We start from the raw sequence: 18,330 nt of genomic DNA, 5'->3' as shown, positions 1-18,330 counted from the left end.
ATCACATCCAATCTAAAAGTAAATAACCCTCATGACCATTAAAGTGCTTTGCATTCTCATATTGGCACTACTAGCACCACTCTTATGTGACTGCCATGAAATTTGAATAGATATAATCTTCCGATGTGGTAACATGCCTGCCAGCTTGCATTTGTGTTTTGCAAAACTCCTTCTTGGTGTTGCAATTTTTTCCGTCAATGTATGTTCAGCACGCTTAAACGATACAGCAGAATTGCCCAGCAAATCACAATCACAGTTGAAAAATTCAGTTATATAAACTGAAGAATATCTTTGCAATTTGAGCGTCAAAACAAAAATGACAGTTGATAATAAAAGCTATAGCAACTCGAGTACCAACCCACAAAATGAAAACTTATCTCCATAGACAATAGAAATTCGACATGTGTTATAATAAACTTTTTATTCAAGTTAGTTTATGCTGCCAACTCTTAAAATATTTACTTTTACTGCAGAAATGCACTATATAAGAAAAAAGAAGAGTAGAAGAATTAGTGAAAATCATACTACTTACTTTTTACAATGAAAAAACTCCTTCATAAAATTGTATTAATGAAACAGCATTGTACACGAGATAAAAAAAAAACAATATCAACGACGTTTTTAGCAGACTTGCCTTGTATTTGGAAGACGGAGGCTCCGATCCCCATCTAGACACCCTTATTTAGGCTTTATCTGGTTTCATTAAATTACTTCAGGTGATTGTCTTACTTCAGACTCTGTTTGTATTGTCAGTACATCTTATGACATCTGTGCTTTGACTGTTACCTGTCTCCTTTAACTGTACATATACTCTTCATTTGTGTGATCTATAAGAAAGTGTTATGAAATACAGAACAAGCTGGAGAAAATTTCCTATTTCTGTGGTGAACGCCACATTATTAAAAGTGGATAAATGTGAGTGAATCACTTAACCCTTCATATAAAGACAGTAGTATTGTAACAACTAGAAGATTTTAGTTTAGTGGCAGCATTTTGGCAAAATCAGGTGCAATACTGTAATGCTCCTGCTTCTTATATATTTACAAAAAATGACCAAATAGTTTTTTAGTCCCAAAATTGCATTTCTCTCAGTTAATTTATTGAGATTTTTGTAATATCTTAAGAAACTTTGAGGCGAGATACGTAACATAAGTTCTCAAATTCTTACGTTGAATAACTCATTGCAGTCCATGGCTGTTGACTGAAACATCTATTCATTCTGTTTTACAGTGATAGTCCTGGATTTTCCATTTTTTAATTATATACATAATATTGAACAGAGTGGTACTTTTAAAATAAATTTCGACATCCACTTTTCATGAGTTCTTATTTTATTAACAATTTTCACTTCCAACAACTTGCATATTACAACTTACAACTGCACTGAATTACACAGGCCTGAACTAACTTGCCCTACCTTTTGGCCTAGCGTATACAGGGTTATTACAAATGATTGAAGCGATTTCACAGCTCTACAATAACTTTATTATTTGAGATATTTCCACAATGCTTTGCACACACATACAAAAACTCAAAAAGTTTTTTTAGGCATTCACAAATGTTCGATATGTGCCCCTTTAGTGATTCGGCAGACATCAAGCCGATAATCAAGTTCCTCCCACACTCGGCGCAGCATGTCCCCATCAATGAGTTCGAAAGCATCGTTGACGCGAGCTCGCAGTTCTGGCATTTCGTGGTAGAGGAGGTTTAAACACTGAATCTTTCACATAACCCCACAGAAAGAAATCGCATGGGGTTAAGTCGGGAGAGCGTGGAGGCCATGACGTGAATTGCTGATCATGATCTCCACCACGACCGATCCATCGGTTTTCCAATCTCCTGTTTAAGAAATGCCGAACATCACGATGGAAGTGCGGTGGAGCACCATCCTGTTGAAAGATGAAGTCGGCGCTGTCGGTCTCCAGTTGTGGCATGAGCCAATTTTCCAGCATGTCCAGATACACGTGTCCTGTAACGTTTTTTTCGCAGAAGAAAAAGGGGCCGTAAACTTTAAACCGTGAGATTGCACAAAACACGTTAACTTTTGGTGAATTGCGAATTTTCTGCACGAATGCGTGAGGATTCTCTACCGCTCAGATTCGCACATTGTGTCTGTTCACTTCACCATTAAGAAAAAATGTTGCTTCATCACTGAAAACAAGTTTCGCACTGAACGCATCCTCTTCCATGAGCTGTTGCAACCGCGCCGAAAATTCAAAGCGTTTGACTTTGTCATCGGGTGTCAGGGCTTGTAGCAATTGTAAACGGTAAGGCTTCTGCTTTAGCCTTTTCCGTAAGATTTTCCAAACCGTCGGCTGTGGTACGTTTAGCTCCCTGCTTGCTTTATTCGTCAACTTCCGCGGGCTACGTGTGAAACTTGCCCGCGCGCGTTCAACCGTTTCTTCGCTCACTGCAGGCCGACCCGTTGATTTCCCCTTACAGAGGCATCCAGAAGCTTTAAACTGTGCATACCATCGCCGAATGGAGTTAGCAGTTGGTGGATCTTTGTTGAACTTCGTCCTGAAGTGTCATCGCACTGTTATGACTGACTGGTGTGAGTGCATTTCAAGCACGACATACGCTTTCTCGTCTTCTGTCGCCATTTTGTCTCACTGCGCTCTCGAGTGCTCTGGCGGCAGAAACCTGAAGTGCGGCTTCAGCCGAACAAAACTTTATGAGTTTTTCTACGTATCTGTAGTGTGTAGTTGACCATATGTCAATGAATGGAGCTACAGTGAATTTATGAAATCGCTTCAATCATTTGTGATAGCCCTGTACATTAATGACAATGTGTAATTATTTTTTTTATTGTTATGATTCAGTTGTTTTTGTAACTCACAATAAAAACAAATTTGTTAAAATTGATTTAAATGTGACAACACACTCAAAATGAATAAGAGATTTTAAGTAAGTCGTCTTCTAAAGCAAAATGTATTTCTATGATAAATTTTGAGACATAAGTTCCTTTAACAGTTACTCTACAAATATGTAAGGTTTCATCTAAAACAAATTACCATTCCCACTTTGTACAATATTACTAACTACATCTGAAATCTTGATTGTTTTATACAAAGAAAGGTGCTCCATTCTGTGCTGAATACTATTAAAAGTAACATACGTTTACATGATGATCAGATTGTTACCTCATCTTATGAAATTTCTGTTAACATATTTTATTCTGTAAATAAACTATTATTCCCACTTCCATTACACACTGACTTGTGCAAGTTGAAAAGTACAGCGTATCATGATGTATACTAAGGACATACACTAGTATTATGAAAAAGATAGATTGCCACTGACCATATAATGGAGATGATTTGCAGAGAGGCACACAAAAAAGACTGCTAATTGTTTAGCAGTCCTTTTGGTGTGCTTGTCTGCGACTCAACATCTCCACCATATAGTGAGTAGTAATATTGTCATTTCACCATCGTGTGATTTCCATTGTTTGATTTTGCCTAAGGACATATATCACATACTAATATCGTGAATCTTGATCTATTACATTACTATGAGCAAGAGACAATGTATAGGATACTAGCGCATGCTGTTTCAGATCTTCTACTGCTGTTAGCATTGACATGAATTTTAAAAGTTTGCGTGCGCATTGAATATTCTAAGAAATTTCATACTTGCATCCAGCAATCATCGATCACAGTAGATGGTATGTCGACTGGGCATCTGCTAGTCATCCTCAGGTGAGCCATGAAAGACTGACAGACATTCTCTGTGCTGGCAGTGCCCTTGCTAGTGTCTCTGCAGAACCCAGCTGTCTTCAGCATTATCACAGACATCAGTGCACTCTGCAGCCTATGATCAGAGCAGATCATGTGGATTGTGAGATCCCATGTATTATCATCTGGTAAGTCAGTGACCATGTTGCGAACTGGAAGGTCTGTGGTGACAATAATGTCATTTACTTCACAATTACAAATGCAGATAGTGACTGAGACACAAACATTTATTCCGGGTGACTATACAATCATTGCAGAGCAAATTGGGAATTTTTAAAGGCAGAATTCAAGATACAGCCACTGCAAGGAAGCAGATTTAATGTTGATGCCAAAGCACACAAATTGGAGCTAGCACTGGAGGGTGCAAGACAGGGCACTCGCAACATTTATTAGGAAGACAAAAGTGTTGAAAATTCCCGGGAGTCTCACCCTACAGTCCTTAAGTCGAAAACTAGGCAGGAGAGAATTACTTCCAAAGATCTTCAGGGGAAAAAGAGCAACAAGAAACGTTGATTTTCTATCAAACAGACAAACAACAATATAAGGAATTACATTGAAGAGCCAGAGAAACTGGTACACCTGCCTAATATCAAGTACGGCCACCGCGAGCACGCAGAAGTGCCACAACACGACATGGCATAGACTCGACTAATGTCTGAAGTAGTGCTGGAGGGAACTGACTCCATGAATCCTGCAGGGTTGTCCATAAATCCATAAGAGGGTTGTCCATAAATCCATAAGAGTACAAAGGGGTGAAGATCTCTTCTGAACAGCACTTTGCAAGGCATCCCATAAGTGTTCAACGATGTTCGTGTCTGGGGGGTTTGGTGGTCAGCGGAAGTGTTTAAAATCGGAAGAGTTCCTGGAGCCAATCCGTAGCAATTCTGAACATGTGGGGTGTCGCATTGTCCTGCTGGAATTGCCCAAGTCCATCGGAATGCACAATGGTCATAAATGGTGATCAAGACAGGATGCTTACAGTCATGTCACCTGTCAGAGTCATATCTACACATATCAGGGGTCCCATATCACTCCAACTGCACATGTCCCACACCATTACAGAGCCTCCACTGGCTCGAACAGTTCCCTGCTAACATGCAGGGTCCGTGGATTTATGACGTTGTCTCCATACCCACACAAGTCCATCCACTTGATACAATTTGAAATGAGTCTCGTCCGACCAGGCAACATGTTTCCAGTCATCAACAGTCCAGTGTCAGTGTTGACTGGTCCAAGCGAGGTGTAAAGCTTTGTATCATGCAGTCATCAAAGGTACACGAGTGGGCCTTTAGCTCCAGTAGCCCACATCGATGGCGTTTCGTTGAATGGTTCACATGCCGACACTTGTTGATGGCCCAGCATTGAAATCTGCAGCAGCTTGCAGAAGGGTTGCACCTGTCACGTTGAATGATACTCTTCTGTCGTTGTTGGTCCGATTCTTGCAGGATCTTTTTCTGGCCGCAGTGATGTTGCAGATTTGATGTTTTACTAGACTCGTGACATTTGCGGTACACTCGTGAAATGGCCATACAGGAAAATCCTCACTTCATCACTACCTCGGAGATACTGAGTCCCATTGCTCGTGCGCTGACTATAACACCACATTCAAACTCACTTAAAATGCTATCTTTGTGTAATGTTTCCAGTACAGTAACATAGTTGACATCGGTGGCCTCCAGGCATTAATTTGGTTTTCTTTTTTTTTTTTTTTTCATTACTACTTGATAGTTGGAGACCAAGTAAAAAATGGCACTTAAGTCTAGTTATGCTTGTTGTTAATATTTTTATTAATTTTCAATTTAAAATTGGTGAATTATGAAACTTCCACTATGTCTACAGTATGTCTTGCTAGAACTTTCCGCAAAAAGCGTCCGTGGAATGTTTGTGACAGTATACAATCGTTCTTGTACATATATTTATGTCTGTAATGTGAGGGCTTAATTTAATGTATAGTAAAACCGAAATATTGCATGTAACTCTGTCACAAATAACTGTTAACGTTGTGAAAGTTGTTGTTCGATGTCCAAACTGACTTTAAATCTTGATACCCTGTCATCGTAGCAGCAGTAACCATTCTAACAACTGCACCAGATACTTGTTGTCTTATTCTGCTGGTTACATATCTCCATATTTGAATACCCTTGCCTGTACCAGTTTCTTTGGTGCTTCAGTGTACTACACCAAACAAGAGTAGAAAATTTGGAGGTGTACATTAAGGACCAAATGGTAACAGATGATTGGGGTTTTCCATACAAACTAACAACAAATAAGGTTCAGTCACCCCCTGTGTTATCAAGCTTGAGAAGATCTGACGGCACGATGATGAGAGACTGGGAAACGTCAGTCTTGTACCTACTCAGAACTTTGTTGCCGGACGATACAATGATGGAAGACACAGAGTTACATCAGCACCTTCACTGTGAATAACAGTATTGTTATTCCATTTGCCAAGAGAAAGTGAGTCCAGCAATAATGTAGTTAAAGAAGGGGAAAGTACCAAGACCTGACAGAATACTAGCAGAAGTATTGCATCAGTTGGTGGACCAAATTGTGCCCTATATAACTGTGTTATTAAATGAACGTCTTTTGCAGGGTCAGGTGTCCAGAATGTGGAAAATCACAAATATCATCACAGTAAACAAAGGGGAAGACAAAGATCCAAGAGAACCGAAATCTTACCGGCCAGTTTGCTTGGTAAATGCTATGGCCAAAGTACAGGAAAAGCTTCTATGCCTCTGCCTGAGGGACCACAGACAGTTAACAGGCTCCCTGCAGTATGATTTCAAGAAAGGGAAGTCCACTGAGGATGCAATAAATCAGATAATATCGTGAATGTCCCACATGATACGTATGTTATAGCCATAATGATTGATATTGCTGAAACAGATGGACTGCCCAAGGTGTGTCTACAAAAGTCTGAGATTATTGCACAGACAGGCAGGTGCAATTAGAATGTCCTGCAAAGAAAAGGCTGCCCACAGGGCACTGATTGTGGTCCAGAGTCCTAGGATGTTGGCGTAGAACTATTACTGAACCAGCTTTACATTATAACAAACACTAGAGGCTGCATTGCCTATGCAGATGTTCTGTTAATTATAGTATCTGCTACCACAAGGGCTAAACAGTAGGGTAGTTCTTGAAAGACTAAGCAATTGGTGCGTAGAAAACAAACTGATGATAGGAAATTACGAAACAGTCTATCTGTTACTAAAATAAACTTGATCAAGAATGAGAAACCCCACAATCAGAACAAATGACCAACCTGCAATAAGAAAAGAAGCATATTGGTACCTAGGAATTTACATCAACGAAAAGCAAATCTTCCATGCACATGTAGAAATCATCTGCTAGAAAGGCATTAAAATCTTAATAAAATAGCACAATTAGCCAAAGAAGTTTTCAGCTGCCACTAAGTGCAGTAAGACTGTACCACAACTCAATCTTACTAGCTATTGTGGGCTATGGGTTGAGCGTTTGGGCTCATAGAGCCAGGAACATAAGGAGAGCGCAGGCTTTTGACAAGCAGAGAGTGTACCTCTGTGCCTGACAGGCATGTATAGAACAACAGCGACTGAGGCGTTGATGGTGATTTTGGCTTGCTACTTCTAGACCTAGTAGTAAGAAAGAGAGGTGCACAATATTGGCTCAAAAAGTGTGAATATGATAAGGTAAAGGAGATACTGGGCACAAGAGACACATCAAAGAAGGAAATAAAAGCATGCATTGATAAAGAATGGCAAGAAGTCTGGTTGGACAGAGCAGAAACAGGGAGGAGTTCCTTCCCAACATAAAAGAAGGAACAAGGGCAATGTACTTCCTTGTGACCAAGGGAGCTATACACTAACTGTCGGGTCATGGTCCATGTCCCAGCTACATATAAAAATAGGACAGCACACTACAGGCACTTGTGAATGTGAAGAGATCAGTACCCTGCATCACATTGTCTGGGAGTGTGACATCAGATGAGATATTACGGACCAGGATCAGGAACACATTTGGATATGCAACAGTCTGTAATATAATAAGGAATGAGAAACAGTAGCTTAAGCTGAACTCACTCACAGCTAAGATAGCAGCTTATGAACTGCAAGCCTACATGCCTTAGAGACAACCATGAAGAGGCCTTACATTGATCGTGATAACAACCACCGACAACCACCTTCTGGGAGCAGTGAGGTGACGAGCGTCGGGGTGGATCAGGAAGGACGTCCTAAGACCCTGACAGCCACCTCCCAATCTCAACACATTGGGTGGCACGACAACACAGTGCCTATGAATCCGGAGTTGCACCTCAGTGCACCAAGGGCTAACCATCCTGACAAATGAGACATCCAGTTTAGTTCTAATACTAAGTACAATAGTGAAGTGTAATGCTGTGTAGTACAGTGTTGTGGTATAGCACTGTAGTAGTGTAGTCCAGAATTATAAATTACAAAATTTGTGACCTACCAAGCGCCGCATAGTGTAATAGAAAAGTAGTGTGTGCCTTCTATATTCCAGGTGAACAGATATCTATGCAGCTGATGGTCATATAGTACTATTCAGTCCTTTTTTAGTTATTATTAACTTTTTGTTTTAATGTAGTTATTCTTTGTAGATCCCCCCCCTCCATCCTCTTAAATAGCATAATGCTTAGTTATTACTAACACTTTCAAAATCGTGTTAAAATGTTATGTGCTTTATTAAGGGAATTCATGTGTAACATTCAGTCTGTTCTTTTATGTAGATAAAAGGCTAAAAGCAAATAGCAAATAAATAAATAAATAAATAGTGAAACTGATATCTGCTGTCACAGTTCATCAGATTTTCCATCGTATGTCTTTCCATGAATTATTTAATAATACTTTCCTAAAAAGATGTTGCTGCGGCTAAAATTATTAATTCATCACACTCCATTGAATTTCTAACAGTGGAAAAGCCAGGATGGAATGTAACAGAATTATGAAAAGGATAGTTGCTACTCACCATATAGCAGGGATGCTGAGTCGCAGATAGAAACAACAGAAAGACTGTCACAAAATAAGCTTTCATCCAACAAGGCATTTGTCAAAAAAAAAAAAAAAAAAAAAAAAAAAACACACACACACACACACACACACACACACACACACACACACACACACAAACGTTACCACAGTCTCTGACAGCAGAAGCCAGGCTACCCCAGAAGCAGCAGCAGCAGTAATGCATGACGGGAGAGGCAACTGGGTGGGAGAAATGAGGAGGCTGGGGTGGGGAGGGGGAGTTGATAACAGGGTGGGGGTAGGGAACAGTGAAGTGCTGCTGGAGAACAGGCAGGAACAAGATGGAATTCTGAATTGCGCAGGTGGAAACTCTCCCTGCAATATATTCTACGTTCCCATGACCCTCCTGGCCTCAAACTTTGTTAGTCATTGTCCTCACTCATCTAGCCCCTTCCCTGTTCCCGTTCCAGCACTACACAGCCTTGTATTCCACCAACACACCCAGCATTTTTACTTCTCTACTTTACCACTAACCCCCTCCCAACCTGTGTCTAATCTCCCAATTGCACTTACCTGCCCCGCTCTCCACCTCGTCCCTGCACACTCCCAGGTGCACTACACCGTCTGCGACTCAGCGTCTCGGCTATATGGTGAGCAGTAACTATCCATTGAATTTCTGGTGCAGGTACAATGTCGGACAATGGCAGACATGCTCGGTTGTGAAAGGCATGTGCAGTTCTGATATTCAGTGTGGGATACTTTCATAGTGTACATGATCTGACTTGTAAAAGCCATACCGTACTGGCAAAGTGTTTTGTAAATTCCAGCCTACTGCTATTACAAATTGTCCTTCAGTGATCACAGCAGTACGAGGCTCTTGGACAGAAAGCCACGAGCACTCTAATCAGTGGCCCTTAAACCAACTGTAATATGAAGTTATATGGATGATATGTTCACAGTGTAGCCTCATGTAAAAGATAAATTAATGGATTTTTTATTTTACATCAGTTCCACTCGTAAGAACATCTGGTTCACTTTGGAAATAGAGAGAGACTATTGTCTGCCTTTCCGGATGGTTTGGCCCTGAGGGGCTCAACATTCATTTGCTGAGTACAGGCTTGGTGAGCCCAGGGTTCCCTAGCCGGGGACTGGTAAGCACTGCCAGCGAACAGGAACCTTGGCTTGACCACCCGCATCACGAGGATGGAACAAACTTCTAATAAAAAAACCGTCAATCACAAGGTGTGCTGCTTGCTGATGAGATGCATGGTTGTTGAGGTGGAACAGTTGTTAGTGGGCAACCTCTGGGAAACCTGCCGCACCTAATTTGTATAAGGCTTGCTGAGGCACGCGGGGCTCTGTCTGAGTGACCCTTAATCCCTAGCTGCTCATGGGATCAAGGTGGAACCCTTGCAATCTTCATCTCCTCCCAGTGGGAAGGGTGTACTACCTGAGAGTACCCACACCCAATCCTCCAAATGAATGTGGAGGGCTAGCTCTCCTGATAATCTGAATCACTTGCCTTCTAGTAACAGGGCTCAAGGAGTCGTAAATCAAAATGTGTTTTTAGTGATTAAGAGGAAAGAGGGAACATATGAAAAAGTGTCCCCCTTCTACGTCCATAAAGGACTTGCTGGAAGCCTAAAGTCTATAAAGTGGCTGAGGACTGGTTCCCTACTGGTCTAGACTAACAGGGCAAAGCAGATGGAACTATTTACGAAGTCCAAAAAATTGCGTGAATATGATGTAAGTGTTGAACTGCATAACTCCCTTATCTTTAGCAAGGGTGTGGTCACATGCCATGACATTATGGACATCAAAAAACTTAAAAAACTTAAATTTAAAAAGGAATAGGCATTGCAGAGGAAAGTGGATGTAGAGCAAAAAATAAGGTGGGAATAATGGGGAAATTGAGAAGACCGCTACCTTCATTGTGACCTTCAGCTTTCCAACACTGCCTGACCACATCATGGCAGGTTTCCTCTAACTTAGGGTTAGGCCTTATGTACCTAACCCTATATGATGCTACAAATGCCAGCATTTTGGTCACACAGTGCTGAGCTGCGGGGGGGTGGGGTGGGGGGGGGGGGGGGGGTGAAGTGACCCGTGGGAAATGTGCAAAACAGCCCTTGAAGCTGGGATTGACTGTCTATATCCAGCAGTCTGCATTAACTGCTCTGGGAACCACCCAGTCTGGAGCCAAAACTGCCCTGTTTTTGCAGAGGAACAGAAAATTCAGGAACTCAGAGTCACCAAGCGGACGCCTATGCTGAAGCAAAAAAGGGATATAAGCTGACGAAACCTCCCGTCTTTACCACGTCTTATGCTTCCATGGTGCAGAAATCTGTCCCTAAGGTCGATGATTCGACACAGACATCGTCCAATATACAACCACCTACTGCCAGCACCTGTATGTGTGTGTGTGTGTGTGTGTGTGTGTGTGTGTGTGTGTGTGCATGCCAAGGCAAGGCGAGTAAGAGTAAAGCAGTCAAAGCAGACAAGACCAACAACAGTTCCGTTGTGAGTGTCAAGAAGGCATACGACAAGTATAGTACCTCTCAATGCCCCCTTTCCCCCCATCCTCGACTTGACAGGGTTCAGGGAAAGGTCAAAAGCTGTCCCAAGCACCATTAGATGTAATTCTTTCTGACTGATGAGGAGGACATCATAGATGCCTCGGATCCAAGCAGCCCCTTCACTCCCCCTCGCTGTACAAGTGCTTGACCTCTGCGGTGCAAAGCCAGGGCTAAATTAAAACCACATCAGTGAAATGGCTCCCATCCTACAGTGGAACTTGAAGGGGTTCAGGAAACATGTGGTGGGACTCCGTCTCTTATCTCAGGGTAGACCACTATGTCTGTGTCTCCAAGAGACTAATTTCCATCAATCATACACCCCTGAGCTACGAGGCTATGTCCTACACCAAAAGGACGACCTGAGTGGAGAGAGAACTAGAGGAGGCCTAGGTATTTTCATCAGTACTGACTACCACTCTTCGCCCTATCACTCTCCCTTACAACGAACTTACAGGCAGTTGCTTTAACAGTGCATGCACGTCATCCATTGACAGTATGTTCCTTTTACTTGCCCTCACATGCTGTGCTCAATGAAGCAGCCTTCACATGCTGCCTCGATGAAGCAGCCCTGACAACTTATTACACAGCTCCCCCACCACTTCATCCTCTATGGTGATTTTAAAGCACACAATGTGCTTTGGGGCTTTGAAACTACCTACCCCAGGAGAAGAGCAATTGAGAAGCTTCTCATGTCATCGTGCATATTTGCTAAATGTGGGATAGAGCATGCATGCATTTCAGTACAGCAACTGGGTTGTTCTCTGCCACTGATCTCTCACTTTGCTCTCTAGCTCTTGCTCACGCTGCTCAATGAGAAGGGGTCGATGTCTTGCACGAAAGTGATCATTTCCCGATCTGGATTCATCTGCCAAATGGAGTGGAAGCCAAAAAGGAAACCACGATGGGTACTCGGTAGAGCCGACAGGACACTTTATATCAGATGGATATATTATTTTAACTCTTGTTCCCCTTTCTACCGTTTCGTCAGTCTTCGATGCCCTATCTGAGAATGACAGGCAGATGCTCAGTCAAAATATTGTGGAGTATAATTGATAATGACCAGTTGCAAGCCCAAAATTTCTTCAAGCAATATTGATATCACCATCAGGTCAGAGTAAAGTAACTGGTCAAAATAATTTAAAGACATGCAGCTATCTATCAAGGTGTAACACTAAAGGTGGGGAACAGGGATGCTCATGAAAAGTTACTACCTGATGAGGAAATTAGGTAATGTGAGGTATAGAGTGTTATATTGCCTTCATTGTACTTATTGCATAAAATAACAAAAATAAATGGGTGCAAAATGAAAATTTCATAGCTTGACAGTAAAAGATTGTCGAGGTAGTCCTCCTTTGAAGTCAAAGCTTAGCAAATGTGGTGAAATGAAATGTCGTGTGGCTAGGGCCTCCTGTTGGGTAGACAGGTCACCTGGTGCAAGTCTTTCGGGTTGACGCTACTTCAGCAACTTGCGTGTTGATGGGCATGATATGATGATAAAGAAAACACAACACCCACGCCCTTGCGCAGAGAAAATCTCCAACCCAGCCGGGAATCGAACGCGGGCCCCTTTGCGTGGCATTCCATCGTGCTGACCATTCAGCTATTGAGGCGGACAGCAAATGTGGTGAATGGAATGGATATCCAACAATTTTTACTTAAAATCTCTCAGCGTCTTTCCTGTTACCAAAGCAAAGCACTGTTCTGAGAATTTATTATTCTCCTTTTGCATCCCACAGGATGTGGGCAGAATATTTTCATCGGGTGAAATTGACTTCAGCATTTCTGTTCGATTTCTGGTGCAGCAATGAATCCATGTCTCCCTGACTTCGACATTGGCTAGACATTAAGCCATACCTTCCTTCCATATCTCCCTTACTGTGGGGCTTTCCTCCTTATAGTCCTGACACCTTTACCTCATGTACATGACAAGAAGTTTAAGACACCTCACGTGCCGCTAAATGTTTGTGCTCCACTATAAAATGTTTTTTCTTAGTTTTGTTTTTAGCTTTTCTGTCTTCTCAGTATATAAGAATTAAGGTACAAATATTTTTTCATCAATTCGTCATACAATTATTTTATTTACCTATACTAAAAAGTACCAAAGACTCGTCTGTATATGGACTCGACAGCTGACAGCCCAAGATGACTACACAGCTATTTACGGAACTGGCAACATAGTAACAATCCAGGTGTCCACTTTCAAACAGGCACAAGCACACACATTGGGATGGTACAAAGTAGTCAGATGGCACAGTGGAGCTGTACAGCTGTGTGGGTTGTTATCTTTACTTCTTAACAGTGTGTGCTACACAACAATTCCCTCCTGGCTATGATATGGAGGATAGGATATGAAATACCATCACATAACAATGACATGACTATGATGCTTAAAAACAGATCTCACCTTCAGCTTTATGCTTGAGTGAAAAGTACAACTAGAGTTCATATGTTACTAATAGAACTTTAAAAGCTAAAAATTATATACTTCATTAAGTTTTGATTTTATTGCATGTCTTGTCCACAAATGTTGCTTCTTGTCTATATGTACTGACAACTTTTTTTATCCTTTTTATTGCAGTTATCTTCTGTTTTATCACAAACAGTTCCTTGAATACGAATGAAGGTGAGGGATACATTAGCCCGACACTGATTACAGTATTATTACCAGATGTGCATTCTTCAGTTGATATTAATGTTGTGCAAGACATTTCATGAGAAAGATCATGATATACACAGTGTAACTAGAAGACTGTGTGCACAGTTGACCACTTCGGTAAACTTTGGTTCGAAGATAATTGTGATACTCATACTTCATTTTTTATTTCGTGGGACAGAAGTTTGAAGTTTTGTTGTTTTATATTGAACCTGTACTTACAGTTGCCTTCATATAGAAGGTGTCATGTGATTTTGCATTAAAAAATATACCCAGATATGAGAAACTTTGAAACACTAACGTACCTGGTGCAGAACTGCCATTTCTCTGTATTTGTATTTGTGTGTGTGTGTGTGTGTGTGTGTGTGTGTGTGTGTGTGTGTGTGTGTGTTTTAGAAAGAGAGAGAGAGAGAGAGAGAGAGAGAGAGAGAGAGAGAGAGAGAGAACATACAAAATCATTTGTATGTACCATTGTATTAAAATGAGAAACAAGTATCTTAAAAAAATTCTGTAAATTTGTGGTTTATGTACTTCCATATTTGTGTAATTTAACATAAATCAGAACATTTATTTATTGTATGTAATGGAGTAGTGAAGGTATACCCTACCTTGATAAAGTGGATGTGTGGTATAATTTTATGCAAGGGGTTGTGGGAGCAGGTAGAGAGGAGAGTCAAGGTGCCATGTGTGTACCAGTGCCCATATAACATAAATGGATGTCCTCAGTGTTTTAGGTGGAGGAAAAAAAAAAACACTTTCTGGCTCAGGTATTACATTAACTCTTTCATGTACTTTGTTTCGGGGGCAGGGAGTTTTCTTGCTGGGTTTATTATAATTCTTCATTGCACTCATTTGTTAACATTTGATACAGAAAATTATCAGGTACTTCCTTTATTTAGCAATAATAGTCCTTAACTGTCCCTTTAATATGAACAGAATTTTAGTGTGATTATTTGAAGATTTGTCCACCTGCAGGTGAACATCAGAGCTTTCAACAGAGTTAAACTTGACTTTTGTCTATGATTCATAAAATTATTATGTTGGTAATAATCTATATTTTTCAAATGTAAATTATATTCTGAGTTAATTTCTGCCTCAATGGCAGAAACAGCCTCAACCGTGTTTGTTACTTTTGTTTTAGCGTGTATAACAAACAGCCTATGTGTTCATGCAGCTGAATGTGTGCTGGCAGGCTCTTTATTTATCCCCCCTCCCTCTATCTTATTTATCCCCCCCCCCCCTTCTTTCTTTCCTTGCAAAAGATTTCCACATACTGCCTGAAGTACATACGGGTGCATAAAAGTAGATTTTTGGAATAAATAAAATAAGGTATAATCGTTATTTCAAGTGTTATGTGACTCAGATATCATCAAAACTCTCTCTTGCTGCTGAATTACAGTGTATGGTTTAAGAGAGATAACATAATGCCACAAATGAATTTTGTAGGAATGTGTTGTTGTTAATTGAGGAAATATATTAGAAATTCCGAGTAAAATGGCAAATTAAATACTTAATTTTTGTAATTACAACAGTGGCAAGTTGTGGTACTATCATATTTATGGGAAAAATTACTAGTAAGTAAATGTGAGACTTAAAATGTAAATTCATTCTCATACTGCACAAGTAAATTCTTGTACCCATTAATTCTAGTGTGAATTCATGCATAATGTTAAAGTTAGTAACTATTCAGAGCACAGAAAAGAGCAAGATCAATGTCTATTGCATATTTTGGCAATTTCATTGTGAGTTTGTAATTTCTCTTAATCTTTCTGGTCTGAGTCACTTCCTGCAAAGAAACATTACTTGAAAAATAAGAGATATAATTTTTTAAGGTAAAAGAACATTTTTGGTTAGGCTTTACCATGATTTATTGATGTCAATTGAAAGAAAATGGTAACAGGAAACTTCTTGTGTCATTCAAAGGTATGGTGGTGAATGTAGACAGGCCACACTCTTTCATATAACATTTTGATAGCATTTACTTAATTAAATAAGTGAATCCTTACACTTGACTGCTTATTTTTTTGCAATATGTTTCTTGAATTCAAATTTTCCCAGTTGACTGTAAAACACTTAAATAAGAGACCTGGAAAATGTTAATGGTAGATTATGTACATAGTGATTCCTCTACTGCTTCCCTGTGAAATTGCTCATTTTTAATTTTTGCTATATTTTTACTACAAAATGTAGATGTATATACACATTTGTGAAGTGTAATGATTTGTGCATTTTTGCCTTCATTATATCACATTAAAAGGTCTCATTTGAAACATGTTCATTTCAGTATACTTAAGAAAGAAGCTAATGTGGACTTAACACAGTCGTATACTGACATGGTTGTGATTGTTCTCTTGTAGTTCCTTTATTGAGACCTTTTCTCCTTAACTGAGAAAACACTGGTATTTCAGAGATGCTCAAAATATTAAATTTAAATTTGGATATTTTACACTAGCCTTTACAAAGAACATTTGATACAATAACACTAATTATTTCTTTTGTAGCACACATGTGCATTCATGTAGCATAAAATGGATTACAACTGAACAGTTCCCCATTTTGTATTTCTTTTTCTTCCACCTACTTTTCTTTACTGTATGTGTGCTATAAATACCTGACAAACTACACTTAAAGGTAACTATTGTTGAGTAATGCTAAAGGAAGTTTGTCTTGTTGCAATTTCTGAAGTATTTAGACAACCTTACCAAATCTGTTTTCGTAGAACACATGTAACAAAAATTTATGTATAAACAAGTGCTTCAAAAAGCCTACCAAGAACTTGCCCTGCATATTCACTGCTGTACTGTGTTCCAAAGCCTGATCAACATACTTGTAAGCAGGTGATCACAATGTTTCAGCTCAATATATAGGTGCATCAAGTTCAAAATGGTGGCCTTCAACATCAGTACATTTCTGAGCAAAAGTCAACATTGGATCTGCACATTGTACCAAAGTGTCCCATGGTATTTCTGCACACAATACTTGAATCTCATTTCCAAGTGTATTCTTGGTACTTGGTTTATGTTTGTATACCTCATCTTTTATTGTGCATGTTGAAGTTACTTCCTTGTCATTAACAGGGTTGAGTAGTGAAAGTGATGATTCTGCTACCGCCTGTTAAAGATACATAACATTACTTTGTCCCAGAAACTGAACCTTGGAACACAGTATGACCATGAATATGTGTGGCCTCAATTCAACAAGTTCTTGATAGGCTTACAGAGGTGTGTGACATCAGTTGTCTACACACAGGTCCCACAATTCCTGTAAATTATGGGCTCGAGGTTTGAGGACTTGAACCTGGCACCTGATAATGTCCCAGAAGTGTTCCATTAGGTGAATTTGGTAGCCACAACATGATGGGTTCATTATCATGCTCCTAAAACCACTGCAACATGACTCTCACTCGCCTTGTGCTGAAAGGGAAGACATCAAACAGGAAGGGACAAATGAGGTCCACAATAACGTGTATGTTGTCCACAGCTGTTGTGGTGCCTTATTGCTACCACAGGTCTGATGGTAGGCCAGGTGAGTGTTGCCCCATACCTAATACTGCCCCACCACCCTGCATATGTGGGGCCAAACGTTTATCCAAGCACTGTGGATGATGGCATATCTGGACACAATCATTTACACTGTGAAACAAGAAACTGACTTAATTGGACAAATTTTCATTGATCCACAGGCCAATCTACATGATCCCATGCTCATTCCAACTGTATGTAATTGTGTCAACATGGGAATATACAGGAACTGTCTGCTGTGGAGCCTCTTGTAACATAGCACATATACTGGTGAGCTATACAGTCACATAAAGTTTTTGGAATCTAGGAGTTGTAAATTGACTTTGCTGAGAAGCCAAGGTGAGCCACATGGCTGTTGGCAGGCAGAGCAGCCAGTTACAGTCAGTGGTTCTTCCAGGCCTCTGAAATTGGTGGAAGAGGTGGTTAACTGTTCTGGACAGCATGTGGGTGAGTCCAAAGATGGCAGCAGTCACAATATATTTAACTGGGTCTACTTAGAAATACTTTAAAATTAAACAATAATTCACAATTTTGTCGTCCAATCACAACAGAGTAACTGTGACACTGAGGTGCACGTATTGAGATGTTAATATTATTTATATCTCAAGAACTATTGAAGTTATAACAACAAATGGATACTGTTCCAAAAATCAATAAAAAATTAATAACTGTTCAACACTTCACATAATCTTGCAAACAAGGTGTTGATACCAGAGGACACAAACTCTCATCATAAAAGACACATTTGTGTATATTTTATTTATTGAATTATTAAGTGTTTTCTATCTTTTTAATTATGTAACTGTGCCTGATCAATGTATTGTCCACACTTACACAAAACATGAATGCGGCATGATTTTCTTTGGATCTCACCCTTTG

The 18,330-nt window shown here is 40.1% G+C and overlaps 1 protein-coding gene across 1 annotated transcript in view; it reads left to right on the top strand.

Moving 5' to 3' along the window:
- The window catches only part of LOC124595803 (ubiquitin carboxyl-terminal hydrolase 22), a 135,200-nt gene extending 120,845 nt beyond the window's left edge, over positions 1-14,355 (top strand). Inside the window, exon 9 of the mRNA XM_047134694.1 lies at positions 13,856-14,355. Within this exon, the coding sequence (XP_046990650.1) occupies positions 13,856-13,898 (43 nt within the window). The 3' untranslated portion in view covers positions 13,899-14,355. The remainder of the gene's footprint in view (positions 1-13,855) is intronic.
- Positions 14,356-18,330: the final 3,975 nt, after the last annotated feature.

This window comes from Schistocerca americana, chromosome 2 (assembly GCF_021461395.2).
Source record: "Schistocerca americana isolate TAMUIC-IGC-003095 chromosome 2, iqSchAmer2.1, whole genome shotgun sequence".
NCBI lineage: Eukaryota > Metazoa > Arthropoda > Insecta > Orthoptera > Acrididae > Schistocerca > Schistocerca americana.
This window is presented reverse-complemented; position numbering and strand designations above follow the sequence as displayed.